The 18000-nt window shown below is 48.6% G+C and overlaps 2 protein-coding genes across 2 annotated transcripts in view; one reads left to right on the top strand and one right to left on the bottom strand.

The window, feature by feature from the left end:
- Positions 1 to 11074, bottom strand: part of USP39 (ubiquitin specific peptidase 39) — a 31654-nt gene extending 20580 nt beyond the window's left edge. The window contains exons 1-7 of the mRNA XM_084766887.1: positions 10759 to 11074; positions 8899 to 8968; positions 7065 to 7159; positions 5952 to 6088; positions 5277 to 5429; positions 4280 to 4505; positions 699 to 776 (exon numbers count right to left, since the gene is read on the bottom strand). Of these exons, the coding sequence (XP_084623013.1) occupies positions 699 to 776; positions 4280 to 4505; positions 5277 to 5429; positions 5952 to 6088; positions 7065 to 7159; positions 8899 to 8968; positions 10759 to 11023 (1024 nt within the window). The 5' untranslated portion in view covers positions 11024 to 11074. The remainder of the gene's footprint in view (positions 1 to 698; positions 777 to 4279; positions 4506 to 5276; positions 5430 to 5951; positions 6089 to 7064; positions 7160 to 8898; positions 8969 to 10758) is intronic.
- A 909-nt stretch (positions 11075 to 11983) lies between these two features.
- Positions 11984 to 18000, top strand: LOC311588859 (UPF0561 protein C2orf68 homolog). Its single transcript, XM_084766924.1, has 4 exons — positions 11984 to 12457; positions 12535 to 12653; positions 13508 to 13659; positions 13944 to 18000. Exons 1-4 carry the CDS (start codon positions 12351 to 12353, stop codon positions 14064 to 14066), a joined length of 501 nt encoding a protein of 166 aa, XP_084623050.1. The 5' UTR covers positions 11984 to 12350; the 3' UTR covers positions 14067 to 18000.

The raw sequence follows: 18000 nt of genomic DNA, 5'->3' as shown, positions 1-18000 counted from the left end.
ACAATGCCCACAGGCCGGCTACAGCCTAAGGACACGTGCATACAATGCCCACAGGCCGGCTACAGCCTAAGGACACGTGCATACAATGCCCACAGGCCTACGACAGCCTAAGGACACGTGCATACAATGCCCACAGGCCGGCTACAGCCTAAGGACACGTGCATACAATGTCCACAGGCCTGCTACAGCCTAAGGACACGTGCCTACAATGCCCACAGGCCTGCTACAGCCTAAGGACACGTGCCTACAATGCCCACAGGCCTGCTACAGCCTAAGGACACGTGCATACAATGCCCACAGGCCTGCTACAGCCTAAGGACACGTGCATACAATGCCCACAGGCCGGCTACAGCCTAAGGACACGTGCATACAATGCCCACAGGCCTGCTACAGCCTAAGGTCACGTGCCTGCAATGCCGACATTTGGGAGGTGGAAGCAGAAGGATCAAGTGTTCACAGTCATTGCAGCATGGAGGAAACTGAGACAGGAAGAACCTGAGTTCCAGGACGGCCTGGACTCAAGCAAGATGCTGTCTCAAAATGGTGAGGCAGTATAATACAAACTAACTTCACCTGCCTCAAAAAAATAAAAAAAAAGTTGTAAAGTTTTTTTTAGAAGAGAGAGAAAGAGAAAGAGAGGGGGGGGGCGAGGGAGAGAGGGAGAATAGGGCTCTTTTTTGACAAGCATCATGACTTACTCTTTTTCTTCTTCTTGGTGCCACCCAGAGCCGAGTGCAGAGCATTCAGAAACCAAGACAGGAAGTCCACTCCATCCCCTGGGGAAAAAAGAGAGGAGCATGCTGAAGCTCGGAGACAGGGAGGGAGCCCACCGTGCACTGGCTGGCCTCCTCATCCTCTCCAGCCACACACACCACACCCTTGCATCCTCCTCTGCCTGACCACAAACACTGCACTCCTCAAGCAAGCTCAGTCTTCAGTCTCTCTCTCTGTCTCTGTACTTTGATGACCCTGTCATTTTGTCCCAGAATACGTCTCATCTCCTGTGATAACAATGAGTGAAGACCTGTAACACCCACTTCTCAGGAGCTGCTCTGACTTTCTCCCTTCACTATCTCGGAAAGACTCTTGTGACTTCTAGTGCTAATACTAAAAAGGCATCTATACACATTGTAAAGCAAAGGATCCTGGGAACAAGCAACATTCCTGGACCATGATGCGTGCATAAGAGGAGACGAAGTGCCTGCCTCTCAAGCATTTCTGGGATAATGGCTACTTCCTTACCAAATGTCTGTCTCCATTTGCTTCCCTTGCTCATCTAATTAAGACCTGTAAGACTGTGCAGCCTTCCTTAAGTGCATCTCCCTGATTCCGAAGGCCTGACACCTGTACACAACTACGCCCCTCCACACACAATGCTCGGCTTAATCACAGTGGCCACACAGGGACTTCTCCATACACCCACACACCCAGGTCTCAGACACTGAGGAAACTGCTTAAATGACAACACAAACTGTGGCTACGACCAAAGCAACTAGGTAAGCGTAAGTTTATTCTCAGGGTTAAGATTTTCCTGCAACTCTCTAACCAATCACGCTTTGACTTTGCAAAGCTCTCAAAAGCTAAAAGGCTGACAGATTCTACCATCCGCGGCACACAAAATAAAGTTCCTTACCAAAATATCATATCTTGCTGCTGCCGTGACATAAAAACTTAAGATCACTGCTGTACAGAGGACCTGTGTTCATTCCCAGCATCCACAGTGGGCAGCTCGTAACTGCCTGTGACTCCAGCTTGAGGGGACCTAACACCCTCTTCTAGAATCCATGAACACCGGAACAAGTACACACATACCCCCACCCCGACACACAAACATTAAAAAACAAACCTTAAAAAAAAAAATCAAAACAAGCTGGGCACAGTGGCACACACCTGTAATCCCAGCACTCAGGAGTGCAGAGGCAGGCAGATTGCTGTGAGTTTGCCTGGTCTACAAAGCGAGTCTAAGACAGCCAAGGCTATACAGTGAAAGCCTGTCTCAAAACCAAAACAAAACAGACTTCAGAGTTGGTCCAGAAACAAAATGACTTTACGAACTGGGTGTGGTAGCACACATCTTTAATCCCAGCACTAGGGAAGCAGAGGCAGGTGGATAGCTGTGAGTTCGAGGTCAGCCTGGTCTACAAAGTGAGTTCAGGACAGCCAAGGCTAACACAAAGAAACCCTGACTCAGGAAAAAGAAAGAAAGGAAGGAAGGAAGGAAGGAAGAAATGACTTTACAAATCGAGATGTTGCACATGAGGTAGCTGTTGCCCTGTTCAGAAGAGTAAGGTGTTACTGGCCTTGTTACAAACTACCAAACACCATGCTCAAATGTCTTAGTAACGTCTGCTCATCTGAGAATAAATCATGGGGTTCTGACCAACATACATTGCCCATTCCCATGTGTATTTTATTGTTACCCCCCAGACCCTAACCCCAGGGGTGTCAGCTTCTATCTACTTGCCTCATCATGCACTACTGCGCCTTTCCTTAAGTACCTGAGAATCTGGTGGGGGTTTTTGTTTGTTTGGTTGATTTTCTTTTTTGTTTTTTTGAGGCAGGGTTTCCCTGTGTAGCCCTGGCTGTCCTGGACTTGCTGTGTAGACCAGGCTAGCCTCCAACCTGAGAATCTGAAAGCCACTACTAGACAAGCATGTGGCACAAGCCTTTCTTTCCAGTGCGTAGGCTACAGAGGCAGGTGGCGGTCTGTGAGTTCTAAGCCTTTCTGGTCTACATAGCAAGTTCTAGGGCAGCCAGGGCTGCACGGTGAGACCCTGTCTTGTGTGGAGTAGAAGTGGCTGGAGAGGTGGCTCATCCATTTACATCACTTGCTGCTCTTTCAGAGGAACATGGGTTTGTTTCCAGCACCCACGTGACAGCTAACAACTGTCTGAATTCGAGTTTGTGGGGTATCTGACACCCTCTTCTGGTCTCCTCAGGTACCAGGTACACAGATTTACACATATAGGCGAAACACACAAAAAAATAATAAAAATTTTAAAAAAGCAAGCCACTGAACTGTCCCTCTATGTAAATATTCCTCTACAAGAATAATGGAGTTTTGTTTGGTTTTGGTTTTGGATTCTTGGGAAAAAGAGATTATGACCTGAACTCCTGTCTCCACCCTAGGTGCTTGGATTATATGCATGCACCACCATGCCCAGCTCAGAATAACGGTTCTTTTCTTTTCCTTCTTTTTTTTTTTTTTTTTTGGTTTTTCGAGACAGGGTTTCTCTGTGTAGCCTTGTCTGTCCTGGACTCACTTTGTAGACCAGGCTGGCCTTGAACTCACAGCGATCTGCCTGCCTCTACCTCCCGAGTGCTGGGATCAAAGGCATGCACCACCACGCCCGGCTCTTTTTTTTTTGTTTTTCAAGACAGGGTTTGTTTCTCTTGTAGTCTTGGCTGTCCAGGACTCACTATGTAGACCAGGCTGGCCTCGAACTCACAGCGATCCACCTGCCTCTGCCTCCCGAGTGCTGGGATTACAGGCGTGCGCCACCACATCTAGCTAGAATAACGTTTCTTAAACACAGATCTGACATCACACATTTGAAACCATTAACTGACTCTTAACCTTATTAAGATATAATGCGATCTGCTTAGAAAGACACATAAACTGAAAATCTTCCTTCCTTGCTAGTACTCTGGCTCTCTACTGACTCTGGAATCCAAGAAAAGACTACTTACTCTTTGTGCCAGACTGTTGTGTATCCCAAACGATACACTGACACTGCCATGCCTGCCTAACCACACACCAATCACCAGTACGCCTTCTTGCCTTCTCCCTCACTCAGGACTCTTCCCATGGCTCAGCTGGGCCTTTGCTCCAAGCTCCCACAAGTTGGAGACTGCTTTCTGCTCTCACGGCACTTAACACCCTCTGATTACCTTCCTGTACAATTTCCTTCCCCATTAGCCGAGAGCTCCCGGAAGAAAATGATTACATTCCTCATCCCTACAACTGTAAAAATCGGCAGGAAAGTATAGGACAACCCAGGCAGCAGGCGGCTGCTTGTTAGCAACAGGCGCTTGCCCATGCTTCCCCATAAGCAATACCGTTACTTTGCCAGATGAAACAGTGTTTATACTCATTCAGCTGCGCTCTTTGGTCTCTCTGCACAGGACCCACTGATGAGCGAAGGTTGAAGGACCTGAGCCACCATCCATGCAGCAGTCCCCTCAGGTCCTGTGAGGATTCACTGCAGAGTGGAAGCAAATGCCCACCAGTCTTGACATGCTGCCTTCCAGTCAGAGAGATGCGGGTGATGTGTCTCACCTTGTTTGGTGATCTGGAAAGTCTTCTTGCTGCAAAGGACGACAGCCTGGAGCATCTCATGAGGGGAAACATGTGCCTTGAAGTTTCGGGGGTTCCAGAGCTTTCTCATCAGCTCTCCAAAACGCTGAACCAGCAAGAACATGATGTCCCCAGGAGGGCGCTTGATGTTCTTATAATTGTCTTCCTCCAGGAAGTAGTTCCGAAGAGGAGGAACATTAGACAGAGCCTGGAAATAAGCACTCCAGTTAACACAAAGCCCCCTGCAGGACCGCTGGGACCAAGCGTTCCAGCGAACATCAGATAAAGCCTGGGACAGGCCTAGGGTGGCCTGAGAAGTCCAAAAGAAACTGACCCTCAGAAAATGCTGCCAGAGCTCAGAAATATGTTCTTTACTGAGTCACATGAAATAAACATCAACAAACCCTTCGTGAATGTGTATACTATGAAGGACTTTAAAAGCCAAGCACAAGCCGGGCGTGGTGGCGCACGCCTTTAATCCCAGCACTCGGGAGGCAGAGGCAGGCGGATCGCTGTGAGTTCGAGGCCAGCCTGGTCTACAGAGCGAGTCCAGGACAGCCAAGACTACACAGAGAAACCAGAACTGCCTCTAACTCTAGATTTCGGCATCCAGCTCCTTCCTATGGACCCCACAGGTCCCTGCACTCACACATGCACAAGCCCACATGGTACACATGTACATAGAAAGGAAGGAAGGGAGGGGGAGAGGAAAAGAAATTGGAACACAACCAGCATGCTTCACTTTGGCATTGCCTAGTAACAGAGTCCACCTTTTATTACCTGGAAACTGCAGGAGCCATAACCTAGAAGCTGAGAAAGCCCTCAGCATGTAGGAGCCACCCCCTTGACCAGAGAGGCATGTGCTACTGGCTGCTGAAGGGGAGTCTTAGCCAGACCTTGTGACCGCACTCTCTGACCCTGGCGACCCTCACCTTGCTTCCAGTAACTCTTTCCTCCCCGGTGGTCTTTCTTGACCTACCTGCAGCACAGCATTTGCATAGTCGTTGGCTTTTATATTGTTCAGTCCCACAATCCCTGGCAGGTAAGTGGTGCCATCATATGCCCGAGACAATTTGGCTTGCTTGTCCAAGTTTGCAATTTGCTGCTTTGTGAAAGTAGGCTTCAACACATACTGCCAAGCAAAAGAAAAGTTGTGGTAAACATACAAGATATGCTCAGAGCAGCAATTTCTACCACAAATAAAAAAGCCCTGGTCGTTGAGTGCCCCACTACACACCCTGGGACCCCAGCCACAAGGGATGAGGACCAAGATAACAGAGCAAGTCCTCCATAATGCTCATCTGCAGACCTGGACCACTGAATTCCTGTGGTCTTCAGGCCTGCAGCTTGGTCAACTTCACAATCAATGACTGTGAGCAACCACAGGATCCTCAGGACAGCACAGCCCGAGGCTCCAGTGAGGGATCCCTGTCAGGAGCAGGGTTCAGACCTTCCCAGGACCGTGAGGGCAGGAATGGAGTCTTCCTGGTCACAGTGTTATCGCCATGAACTGACTCTGAAACCTTGAATTTATTTCACCTTTTCACTCCTTCTCCAGATACTTCCCTGACCCTTTTTGTAGGGCACTTTCCAGGGACCTTTGAGATAGCTCGCAAAATAACATGGCCTACCCCCAACAACCTGGGGCACACACCGTGATATCCTCCAGTGAGGAATCGATGATCTCATAGTTGTCGGGAAGGCAGTAAAACTTGAGAGTGTGGAGGTTGAGGAAGACATGGTGGCTGAACTGGACGCTGTGGATGTAGGCATGAGACTTTAAACCCCGGCCTGTGGAGAAAGAGAAAGGGCTATCAGAGAAAGGCCTAGAAAGGCAAAGATCAGGTTTGCTCTTCATTTCACTATTTTATACAAAACATGTTAAAAAGCACAAAGTCCATCTCTCTCTTCTTCTTACTGTTCCCATCTCAGATAGACCTATCCTGAGGCCGCTGCCTCAGCTTCAATCTTCAACCTCCACCTGCCCATGCTCAAGACAAGCCTGCACCTGTGTCCTCTGCCCAGTGCTGCCTCTCTATAAGCTTCCTAAGATTAACCCAGCACTCTGTGCATTCTAGACAAACACTCTAGCACTAGGGTGAGTGCGCGCGCACACACTCTTTCATTTTGAGACATGGTCCTTCCTGCCTCTGGTTCCCGAGACGCTGAGATAATAGTCTGTCCTAGCCTTCCAGAACTCTTTTTGCTATCTTTAGCCCATTCAAATCCTTTTGCAGAGGACTAGTAAGAGAAGAAAACAGGCCAGGTGCCTGTGGTGCACACCTTTGATGCCAGTACTGATGGCAGAGGCAGGCAGATCTCTGAGCTCCAGAACAGCCCGGTCTACAGAGTGAGTTCCAGGACAGCCAGGGCTACACAGAGGACCTCTGTCTCAAAAAAAAAAAAAAAAAAAAAGAAAGAAAGAAAGAAAGAAAGAAAAAAGAAAAACCAAGCGTGATGGCGTACACCTAGCACTCGGGAGGCAGAGGAAGGCAAATCTTTGTGAGTTCGAGGCCAGCCTGGTCTACAAACTGAGTCCAGGACAGTCAGGGCTACACAGAGAAACCCTGTCTCGAAAACAAACAAACAAAATAGCTCTTTCTCCCTTCAAAGGTATTCAACTTTGACCAAGAAGAACATTCTTCAATTTTCTGGCAACAGAGAGATATTATTAAAGAGGTTCCCAAGAATAACTTATTTTTCAAAAAAAAAAAAAAAAAGCAGCATCACAAATTTAAAAGGTTTATCATTCATGTCGTTTTCTTACCTTGAAAGTACTTGCCACACACCAGACAGGCGTATGCGTTAATATGCGAGAGGGAGATAGAGCAGAGCTTCTCAAAGTCGAAGTCCAGCACACTCCTGAGAGGCAGGGCACAACACAGTAACAGGGTGAGGCGGCAGAGCTGGCTCCACGGCCCACAATGCCGCATACATCCTTAGGAGACTGCTGTGACAACAGCACATAAACCACATACTTCTACCCAGCACACCCCAAAGCAGCCTCAGCATGTCTGCATCAAACACAAATGCCTTTTTCATTAGACTCAAACAACCATGGATCAGTATTTGGCAAAGATAACACATTACAGAGGCTGAAGCAATAGCTCAGTGGTTAAGAACACCAACTGTTCTTCCAAAGGACCCAGGTTCAATTCTCAGCACCACACATGGCAGCTCACAACTGTCTGTAACTTCAAGATCTGACACCTTCATGCAGACAAACACCAATGTACATTTTTATTTTTTGTTTTTGGAGACATGAGCCTGCACACAGAGAAAACCACAGGAGAGACAAGAGACAAACACCTGAAGGAGTTTAAGACTAGACCTGGTCATAAAAGCTGAGCAAAAAGGACAAAAGTCTTTTATGTCCACTGAATCTCAAGTGTGAAAGAGATTCCACCGTACATATTCAGAGCTGAGCTGCTGAGCACATGGTTACTGATAACTAGGTTTGAATTTAGTACCTGGGCTGAAGTGTGGCTCAGTGGTAAGGCATGCCCAGCATGAATGCCTGAAATCTTACTTTCATTACCACAGAGAATCTAAGAAATCAGTGCTTCAACTACACAAGCCACAGGTCAAATCCTCAACAGCAACGTGTAGCCTGTGCTTCCCACAGTGAACAGCCCTAAAAAGAGTAATTCCTGATGGGCTTGGTGTGGCACACCTGTGACCGCAACACTCAGGAGCTGAGGTGGGAGTCGACCAAGAATTCAACGTCAGCCCAGGCCACATACCAGAACCTTGTCTCAAAAAACAAAACAAAACAAACAACATTTAAAAAAGCATTCTCTGTTGTGAAGAGTTGTATTGGAAAGCACTATCTTACAAGATAGGTTGTGGTCCACTGGATATCAAAAAATACAAGGGGACCGTCTCCGCTATACAAGCAAACAGACTTGAGAGCTCCATCAATAGTTAGGAGCACCTGCTGCTGTTGTAGACAACAGGAGTTCAGTTCCTAGCACCCACACTGGACAGCTCACAACTGCCACAAGTTCACTTCAAAGGCACAGTGGCTCACACCCTTAATACCAGCATTCAGGGAGGCAGCGGTGGGTGGATTTCTGTGAGTTTGAGGCCAACCTGGCCTACACAGAGAGTCCAGGACAGCCATGACTACACAGAGAAACTGTCTCAAAAAAAAAAAAAAAACAAAACAAAAAAAACAAAAAAAAACCAAAATAAAGGGATGTCTGAATGTACTCTCTAACGTGCAATTCAGAGAATTTTCTTTCTTTTTTTCTTTCTTCTTCTTCTTCTTCTTTTTTTTTTTTTTTAGGTTTTTTGAGACAAGGTTTCTCTGTGTAGCCTTGGCTGTCGTAGACTTGCTTTGTAGACCAGGCTGACCTTGAACTCACAGCTATCCTCCTGCCTCTGCTTCCCAAGTGCCGGGATTAAAGGTGTGCGACACCACGCCTGGCTGAATTCAGAGAATTTTCTACAAAATTTCTACTCTACTCAGCATCTCAAAATCTCCTAGTTTTGTTTGTGTGGTCCTGGTGCCTAAGCTTTGGGCCCCTGACACATCAGGTAAGTGCTCCTCTGCTGAGATGCGCCCCAGGACTTGTCCTCACCCTCTCTACATCACTGACCTGTTAATGGTATCCAGGTACGGGCAGTGACGACTCCTCCGGTCCTCAGAATCCACTCGGCCATTCTTTGCTGGGAAGAAATCCATCACAAACTTTAGGTAGGGCACTTGTGCTGGGATGTGACTCAGTGGTAGAGCACTAACTAGCAGGGGCAAAATTTGCTCCTCCCCAGCATCGTAAATGGAGGACAGGAGGCTCTCCTCAAATCACAAGTAAAAAAACAAAAAAAAGGTCATGGAAATGCGAAATTTTGATCACTAAACTTAAGATGAACTTATACTTTTCTTCTTACTTATTTTATTTTTTGAGACAGGGTTTCTCTGTGTAGCCTTGGCTATCCTCAACTTACTTTAGATCAGGCTGGCCTGGAACTCAGATATCTGTCTGCTCTGTCTCCTGAGTGCTGGGATTAAAGGTGTGCACCACTACCACCAGTGAACTTTGACTTTTCATGTAGTGACATTCAAAAAAAGGCTATTAATCAGATAAGTTGCAAACTGACAGTAGATCTATTTCATATATATATATATATATATATATATATATATATATATATATACATATATCCAACAAAAGATTAACTTACATATCATGTAAAAGAATCCAGGCAAGTGAGAGGGCTTAGTAAAGGCGATTGCCACCAAACCTACCTACCTGAGTTCAATCCCTGGGCCATACATGGTTAAAAAAAAGAGAGAGAGAGAGAAATGACTCCCACAAGTTACCCTCTGACCTCCACATGTATACCTCAGTACTGCATACACACATATAAGTAAACATTTTTTTTTTCACCAGGTATGGTGGTGCACACCTTTAATCCTATCAGTTGAGAGGATAAGATTGGTGAAATTTAAGCTCAAGGTTTACAGGTTCCCAGAGAAAATTCCAGGCCAGCCAGGGCTACTTATTAAAACCCCATGCAAATAAGTAAATAAATTAGGTAAATATCAAATAGGTATGAAAGAGATTGCAAAAATATATTGCAAGTACTAAGATACCCTGAACGTCCTTAAGTCTACTGTTTGTTCAAGGACAGTGACTGTTCTGAGAGTTGATCCTACTCAAAAGCTAATGTGTTAGCTTGCCCCAACCTCACGGATGCTGACGCAAGGCACGTGATCACAGACTAAAACAGAGTCTATTAAAGCAATAACAGCAGCCAATAATAGTTTTGCCTGTTCCTAGAGTCAAGTCTCACAAGAGAATACATGAGCCATCACTCATAAAGGGATGCCTTAGAGAAGAGCCTGCCCTTCAAGACAGAGATGCAAGCTTCTGCTCGTGACCTTACTTCCCTTTTGCTCTATGGAGCAATATGAGCTGCCTCCCAAGGCCGTTCACTACATCAACATCCTTGACAAGTGAAACCCTGGAGCAGAACTGTCTCCAAACTACTGAACGAGTGCAAACTCGGTACCTCTGTAGGGTGCACAGGGATCTCAACTGAACGTCTTATTCCAGACATTACAACAGGGCTCTGCATCTTAGGAATTTTGCAAAAACTGTTGGAGGGAACATCTGTCAAGTTAGCAGCAGAGCACCTGACCCACGTGGGCTATTCGATAACGGGGAGCGGCTGTGGTGGATCATGACGATGTTTACGTTCAGGATCGTCTTCATCTGGAGGGGGTCCGGTTTGGATTCAACCCCAGGCGGGGGAGGGGTAGAAAGCAAGGGGAAAAAAACCAAATCAAAACAAAACTGGGCATCCCTAAGCTCATGAGGCGGAGGCTAGAGTAACAGGAATCTAAGGTCATCTCTGGTTACAACAGCAAGTTCCTGGGGACCCTGGCTCAAAAAGAAAAAGAAGAGAAGAAAGCAGGCGAAGGTGGGGGGCGCGCCCGGCCCGGCCCCGCGCACCTCGCACCTCCCGCTCGGGCTCCGAGTCCTCGTCGGCCTCGCGCTCCCGCTTCACCCGCACGGCCGGGAGCGCGGGCGCCGGGACCTCTCGCGCAGTCGGCTCGGCCTCCCGCTTCACGCGGACCGGGCTGGCCCGGGAGCTCGCCGCCTCCGGATCCCGCTCACGGTCTCGCTCCTTCTTGATGCGACCCGAACTGCCCCGCGACTCGGACTCGCGCTTCCCACGGGCGGAACCATGAGACTGCCGCTTGGACCGGCTAGACATCGCCACCACCGGTCAGGAGCTTCCGCGCCGGCGCCGCGCAGGCGGGCGGCACGCGGCCAATCAGGAGCCAAGTTGGCCTGAGCCGCGCGGCTCGCTACGAGTCCCTGAGAGGGACAACATAGGCGCTACCCGCGGTGCTGGGGCTGCTGAGAGCCTTCTTATCCATCCTCTCTTCTTGGACAGGAACCTTTCACAAGCTACGAAGATTGTAGTTGAAAGGAAGCTGGCATTCGACCCTAGATATTTTCAAGACAGTTTGTGTCTCGAAACGACAACCCAGAGTTGTCCCTGATCGCCGGGCGGTGGTGGCGCACGTCTTTAATCCCAGCACTCAGGAGGCAGAGGCAGGAGGATCGCTGTGAGTTCGAGGCCAGCCTGGTCTACAAAGCGAGTCCAGGGCATTGAAAGGCTACACAGAGAGGCCCTGTCTCGGGAAAAAAAACCCAAAACAACACAAACCAAAACAGGGCATTCAAGGCTACACAGAGAAACCCTGTCTCGGAAAAAACAACAACAACAACAACACACAAACAAAAACAGAATTGTCTCTGATCAGGGACCAGAAAAAGGAGTCAGTATTCCCAAATTGTATCCTTCATTCAGACCTGTACCTGAGAACTTCAATTAGTACCATATTTAGAGGGCTTCTTTGAGGGGCAGGGGGTGTCTTTCGTGACAGGGTTTTTCTGTGTAGCCTTGGCTGTCCTGGTCTCACTTTGTAGACCAGGCTGCCTCGAACTCACAGAGATCCACCTGCCTCTGCCTTCTTCCTGAGTGCTGGGACTAAAGGTTTGAGCATCACGGTCTAAGAACGAAGTTTTTAAAAAAACTAAAAAGCAGCCTGGCGTGGTGGCGCACGCCTTTAATCCCAGCACTCGGGAGGCAGAGGCAGGCAGATATCTGTGAGTGCGAGGCCAGCCTGGTCTACAAAGAGAGTCCAGGACAGCCAGAACTACAAGAGAACCAATATATATGTATTGTATATATATTAATAAAAGGCTAAAAGGAGAAAGCCAACATCTCTAGACTAGTAAGAGAATGAATTTTCAGCATTCGTGGATGACTCGCATTTTTGTAATTTCCTGATATCGTCTATAAAAAAATCCTTCTTTCGTATAGGTGATATTACAAAGAAAGCGAAATTCAAGTTCTAAATGTAATAACCAAGGTTCCCAAATTTCGAAAGCATGCTCCGCCCCTTCGCAACCGGAAAAAGGGCATTGGAGCCGGAAGTCGCGGTTCGCAGCCGGAAGTCGGGCTCCGAAAGTGGCGGCCTGAGTTCCGCGGCCGTTGTGGCGGTTGCGGCGGCTCTGCGCCCAGGATCCGGATGGAGGCGGCACGGGATCCCGGCCCGGGACTGTGCTGCAAGCCTGGCGGGCGTCTGGACATGAGCCACGGCTTCGTACACCACATCCGCCGGAACCAGATCGCTCGGTACCGTCCCGCCCCAGGCCCGGGCCGGCCCGATTCGGCCGGGTGACAGCATCTGATTCCCGCTCGGCTCCCCGCAGGGACGACTACGACAAGAAGGTGAAGCAGGCGGCCAAGGAGAAGGCGAGGAGGCGCCATACGCCCGCGCCCACGCGGCCCCGCAAGCCAGACCTACAGGTGTACCTGCCGCGCCACCGAGGTGAGCAGCCGCCGGTCCGCGGCCCCGCCCCCTGGGCAAGCCTCTCTCCTCTGTGTCAGGGCTCCTGCTCACCCAGCCCTTACAGAAGACACTTGTCAGTGTCAGCGCCCCCAGATCTCCGCTCCAGGGCCATTGACCCCCGTTAAGCAGCACTGTTACAGAAGGCACTTGGGACCCAAGCCAGGAATCGCCGTCCTCCTGTATTGCCTGCCATGCTGTGTTTTAATATCTCTGCCACCTGGACGACAGAAAGCCTGGCTGAGATTTTTAAAACAACAAATATGAAACAAGAAGGGACAGTACATAAAATGAAATGAACCGAGTAAATGGTCTTTTGCCGGCTTTCCTGTGATCACGAACTTACGTTAGCTAACATATGACACTGAGTTTGTGGGCTGTTATCTACAGAGGGTTTAGATCTTGGGTACATTAACTCATTGAGCCCATGGGGACACCGTAAGCTGAGAACTATTATTTCAGTTTCACTGCCTGAAGAAGCAAAATGATAAGTTGTCCAACATCTCAGAGCTAGTAAATGGCAGAGCCTGGATTCGAATCCAGGCAAAAAAAAAAAAACCTCTGACCATCCTTTCAGCAGCTTCCAGTGTTAGTTTACTGGAGACATGTGTATCTTGTACCTGCTTTATAACGGAATTGTGCTAGAGTGGAAATAGAGAGGGAAATGTAAAATTGACAGCTCCCCAGACACACACACACACTGTGTGCACACATGTGCATACTCAGGGTCTGCCTGAAACTTGGAGGCTTTCTTGGTGCTGTGTTTCCGATACTGGCAGTGGGCAGGGGTTTTAGCATTGTCCCCTCTGCCCTCTCATTCTGGTTTGCCCTTACAGATGGTTCTACCCCCCCAGTGAACCCAGACTGTGAGGAATCTGGTGAAAGCAGCAGTAGTGGAAGCTCTGAGCTGGAGCCTCCTGGCCGTCAGCTCTTCTGTTTAGAGTATGAGGCGGACAGTGGCGAGATCACATCAGTTACTGTATATCAGGTAACCCTTCTGCAAACAGCAGCAGCCTGCTTGGTCCTGGGCCATGACGGAAAGGGCCACCTGGCCCCGAGCTGCTGTTTATCTCAGGGCCACTGGGGACACATGGGCCTGCTGGGCATTGCCATCAGGTGCAAGGCTCTCATCACTCGCTGATTCTTAGCTGGGGGACCAGAACACTGGTGACCCACAGCTGAGAATCACTGTTCTGGGACTCCTGAGAAATGAGCGGGTCACTTTCCTGAAAGAGACCAGGCTCTGAGCTTCCTGACTCTTCCTCCATATAGGATGATGATCCCGGAAGGGTGAGTGAGGAAGTCTCAGCACACACGCCTCTGGATCCTGCCATGCGAGAGGCCCTCAGATTGCGCATCCAGGAGGAGCTTGCAAAGCGCCAGAGCCGACACTGACGGGGCTGAAGGTGGTCAGGCAGGATTCACTGCACTTGGCCGAATTTTGCCCAGGGAGCTCACCTCTAGTTTGGGGGGTGCCAGGACTAGTCTAAACGATCTTCAGGGATCCCTGTTCTTCCCTCCCTCCCGGCAGCCGTTCTTTGCATTTGTGTAACCTCACATTCTGGACTTTTATGGCAGCTTTGGCTAACTTGGTGTTTGGGAGCAGAGACTTCAGGGGGAGCCAGGGTCATGAAGCCTTTGCCCCTGTCCTATGCTGCTTGCTGTCTTGATGAGGTCAGTTGCCAGACCCCTTCACGAGCCATATTTGTTACTTTGTGGTTCTTTGATGTTTCTGCTTTATTCCTTCTTTCCCTAGACCTGTTTTCAGATGTCACTTTTCCTTTCTCCTATCTTTTTGCCTTGGGTAGAATCCTTTTTCCCCACCCTCCCGCCATGTGACTGTTTCTCTACCACTCAGGAATTTGGAAGCGGGAGTTCTGGGAGCCTGCCTTCCTAACAAGTTCTCCAAGTAATTCTGATGCCAATAAAATAGGAGAGCTTTGGTTTTGAGGTCTACTTGGAAACATATCTCCTTCCCTTTTCATGGCTTTCCCAAGCTGCTCATATGCCCCACTGCTTTGCACTGTCTCCTAGGAGACCCAGGATGAAGATGTTGAGCCAAGTTACAGTCATTTGTTGGAGAAAAAAAAAAAGCCCTGCCCTCCTGGGCATGGTGGCACATGCCTTGAATCCCAGCACTCAGGACTCAGGAGGTAGAGACAGGCAGATCACTGCGAGTTGAAGGCCAGCCTGGTTTCATAGGGACATTGTGTGTTCCAGGGCAGACAGCTAGGGCTCTATAGAGAGACCCTATCTCAAAAAAAATTTTTTAAAGCATTAAAAACAAGAAAAACTTGCCTTGGTTAGGGTTACCAAATTCACCCGCTAGCCATAAACAGATTACCTTCTGCTCAAACCAGAGAGGAATTATCAAAACAAACTTGAAAGTAACTTTCCGATTATTGTTTAGCAATCTCGAATTATTGAAATTGGGAGAGTTGACCATAGCTGTAATTCCAAGGGGCGGGGGCGGGGGCGGGGTGGGCGCTAGTTACAAAAAGGAGATTGAGAAAGAGTGCTGAAGACTTCCACAGAGGAAGTGAAATGACCTGTCTCTGCCCTGTGCTTTCTTTTTTCCCACCTGCTGAGAATATGTCTGGACATGGAGATGCACATTTGTAACCCCCGCATGCAGGAGGCCAAAGCTACAAGTTAAAGGCCAATCTGAGCTGTCTCAGAGAAGGGGGGAAAAACCTAAATAAATATAACTTAGGTAAAGATCCCTAGACACAGCATTTTTCCAACAGGGGTCATGTTTTCCAACCCAAGGTTAGGCCAAGGTCTGAAGTCCACGACACATCCTGTGCATGGGTATTCAGAGGCACCTACTATTTCCAGGAAATGAGCGTAACTTGAGCAACTTGAAATGTGAGCTGTAGAAGAGCCTACAGCACTGAGACTGCCAACAGCCAACCCCCTGCCTCAGGAGGTTGTCTTCTCTGCGAAGGCCTCGAGATCATTCTAACTCTATCAGCTCAGGAGCTTCTCTCTTCAAGGACACTTGGGGACTTTGCTGGATTTTATCTCACTCTGCTGACAACCTGTAATGTAGCCAGGCATCTGCTCTGTGCCATGGAGACAGTGAGTCACAGCTTACCATGCCAGAAGCGTTCTGGAGCACTGGGTTAGCTGGGCCTGGTTCTGGAGGTGGCTGGGAGCCCGAATGCTCTAGACCCAGAGAGCTGGGCCCAGGGCTAAGTGCCTTAAGTTGTCAGTCCTGCTCTCACTCTGCCGTCAAAGCAGAAAGCCTTCTCCCTGTGCTGTAAGTGCCTTTGGACTCCGTTGCTAAGACACCATCCAGAGCCTCCAGGGTGAAGGAAGCTCTGCCAGCCTCCACACTCTTCATCCCAGAGGCCATTTCAGTCTCCAGTTAATCAGTCCACTTTCTGTCTTGAAACACAGGATTCGCTGGAACTCTGCTTCTTTGGGGGTCTGTGTTCTGAGAGCTGTGCTTCTGAGGACCCAGCACCGAAAAGTTTGCCTCTATTCTCACTTCTTGATAAAAGAAGAACTAGAGAGCACAGTGTTCAGTATAGGCCTTTCATGTGCTTATGTGATCCTTATAAAGACTCTCTTAAATAGGAGGCTGATGGAAACTCCTCTAAGCTCTTTACTTATCAGACGTATGTGAAAGATTTTCCAGCTAAGAAAGCCCTCTTGATTCTTAGCTAATTTGTCCTCTGTGACTACCTAAAGCCCCAAACCTGTACTTTAAGTGAGGAGTGGTCCAGCCTGTGGGCGCTGATGCTGATGTTTTGCAGGCATCCCTGAAGTGCCTCCCTGGGGCCTGCCCTCAGCCTAACAGCTTAGCTACGTTGCTCTGCTGCTCACTTCTGGAGTCCAGTTCACTTGGTAGATGTCTCTTACCTATTTCAAAACTCACAGGACATAGTGAGCTCTCAGAATTTCCCTGTGTTGCCAGGCGGTAGTGGCGCACGCCTTTAATCCTAGCACTTGAGAGGCAGAGGCAGGTGGATTGCTGTGAATACAAGGCCAGTCTGGTCTACAAAGGAAGTCCAGGACAACCAAGGCTACACAGAGACCCTGCCTCGTAAAACAAAAAAATGTCCCTGTGTTGTGACACAGTAGAGGCGGTGCACCATAGGCATGACATAAACAAACCACTTCAGAATCAACACTCATTTGAGTAGTTATGCTCTTTTGTGGGGGAGGGGGGAGCTGGGGACAAGGGAGGCTGGGCCAGGTGTGATGGTACATGCCTGTAATCCCAGCATGTTAGAGGCTAAAGTGAAAGGATTGCCATATAGCCAGGCATGGTGGCACATGCCATTAACCTCAGCACTTGGGAGGTAGAGGCAGGAAGGTTTCTGAGTTTAAGGCCAGCCTGATCTACATAGCAAGTCCCAGGACTACATAGAGAGAGACCCTGTCTCAAACCCCACCCCTGTTTAAAAATTTTTTGAGGCCAGCCTGAGCTGCATAGACCTTGTTTCAAACAACAACAACAAAAATCTCATTCCCATTTTCCCTCAGTTCTTATCTCAAATTAAGCTTGTATTTCACAGTTGTAATTCCTGGGCCAGAGAGTTGGTTTTGCAAGGGCTTTTGAGCTGTGTAAGAATAAATGATAAAGCTAGAGTTGCAGCCCGCTGGCAAGCATGGAAGAGTGCCTTTGAGGAGTGTAGGGCAAGAAGGGAAGTGATACAAAACTGTATGTGATGAGAGTAGTGTATGCACGGGCTGCAGTGTGGCCAGCCCGTGGTGTGAATGCGCAAGAACATCCATCTCCGGTCACCTGGGATGCAGTGCCAGCGTGAGGTCAGCCCAGGCAGGTGGAAGCCCCTGGAGGGGGTGAGTATCAGACTTGCTGTGAGTGTCAGGGCGGTGCTTCCCACTGTATGGAAGACAGATGGCTTTCCTACCTCTGAGCCTTTTGGGGAAAATCTCATGGAATGTTGACAGTTATTTGAAACCTTAACTCCTTTGAATTCCTACCCTATCTCCGGGGAACCCTAGGCGTCCAGCCCAAATTTCCTTGGAGTTGGACTGACGCTGCAAGTGCAAATCTTCCTAGTAAAGAGCTCCTTTCTTCCCAGAGCCAACAGAACAGAAGGCTGGGATTGTGGTGAACAGTTCAAGAGACTGAGTCAAGAGGAGACTGAGAGTCGCCTAAACTACATAGCAACACCTTGTCTCAAAATTAAAAAACAGCATCAGCGTGTACTGGCTATATCATGGTGCTAAAGCAGAAAAGGCCATACATTCTTTTTTCTCGTTTCTGGTGTTTCTGTATAGATAAAATGAATTACACAAATTGTTTGAAAATCGTGGACGGTACTTTTTTAACCAATAAACTATTTTTACAGCA

This window comes from Acomys minous (genome assembly GCF_964271855.1).
Source record: "Acomys minous genome assembly, chromosome: 17".
Taxonomy (NCBI): Eukaryota; Metazoa; Chordata; class Mammalia; order Rodentia; family Muridae; genus Acomys; species Acomys minous.
The sequence above is the reverse complement of the archived record's forward strand: the minus strand, read 5'-3'. Positions and strand labels throughout refer to the sequence as shown.

Bases quoted from the DNA above. Each gene is read 5' to 3' on its own strand.
- LOC311588859 (XM_084766924.1), top strand. From the start codon at position 12,351: ATGGAGGCGGCACGGGATCCCGGCCCGGGACTGTGCTGCAAGCCTGGC. The intron at 12,654-13,507 runs GTGAGCAGCCGC...TTGCCCTTACAG, and splicing joins GTACCTGCCGCGCCACCGAG to ATGGTTCTACCCCCCCAGTG. The intron at 13,660-13,943 runs GTAACCCTTCTG...TCCTCCATATAG, and splicing joins CATCAGTTACTGTATATCAG to GATGATGATCCCGGAAGGGT.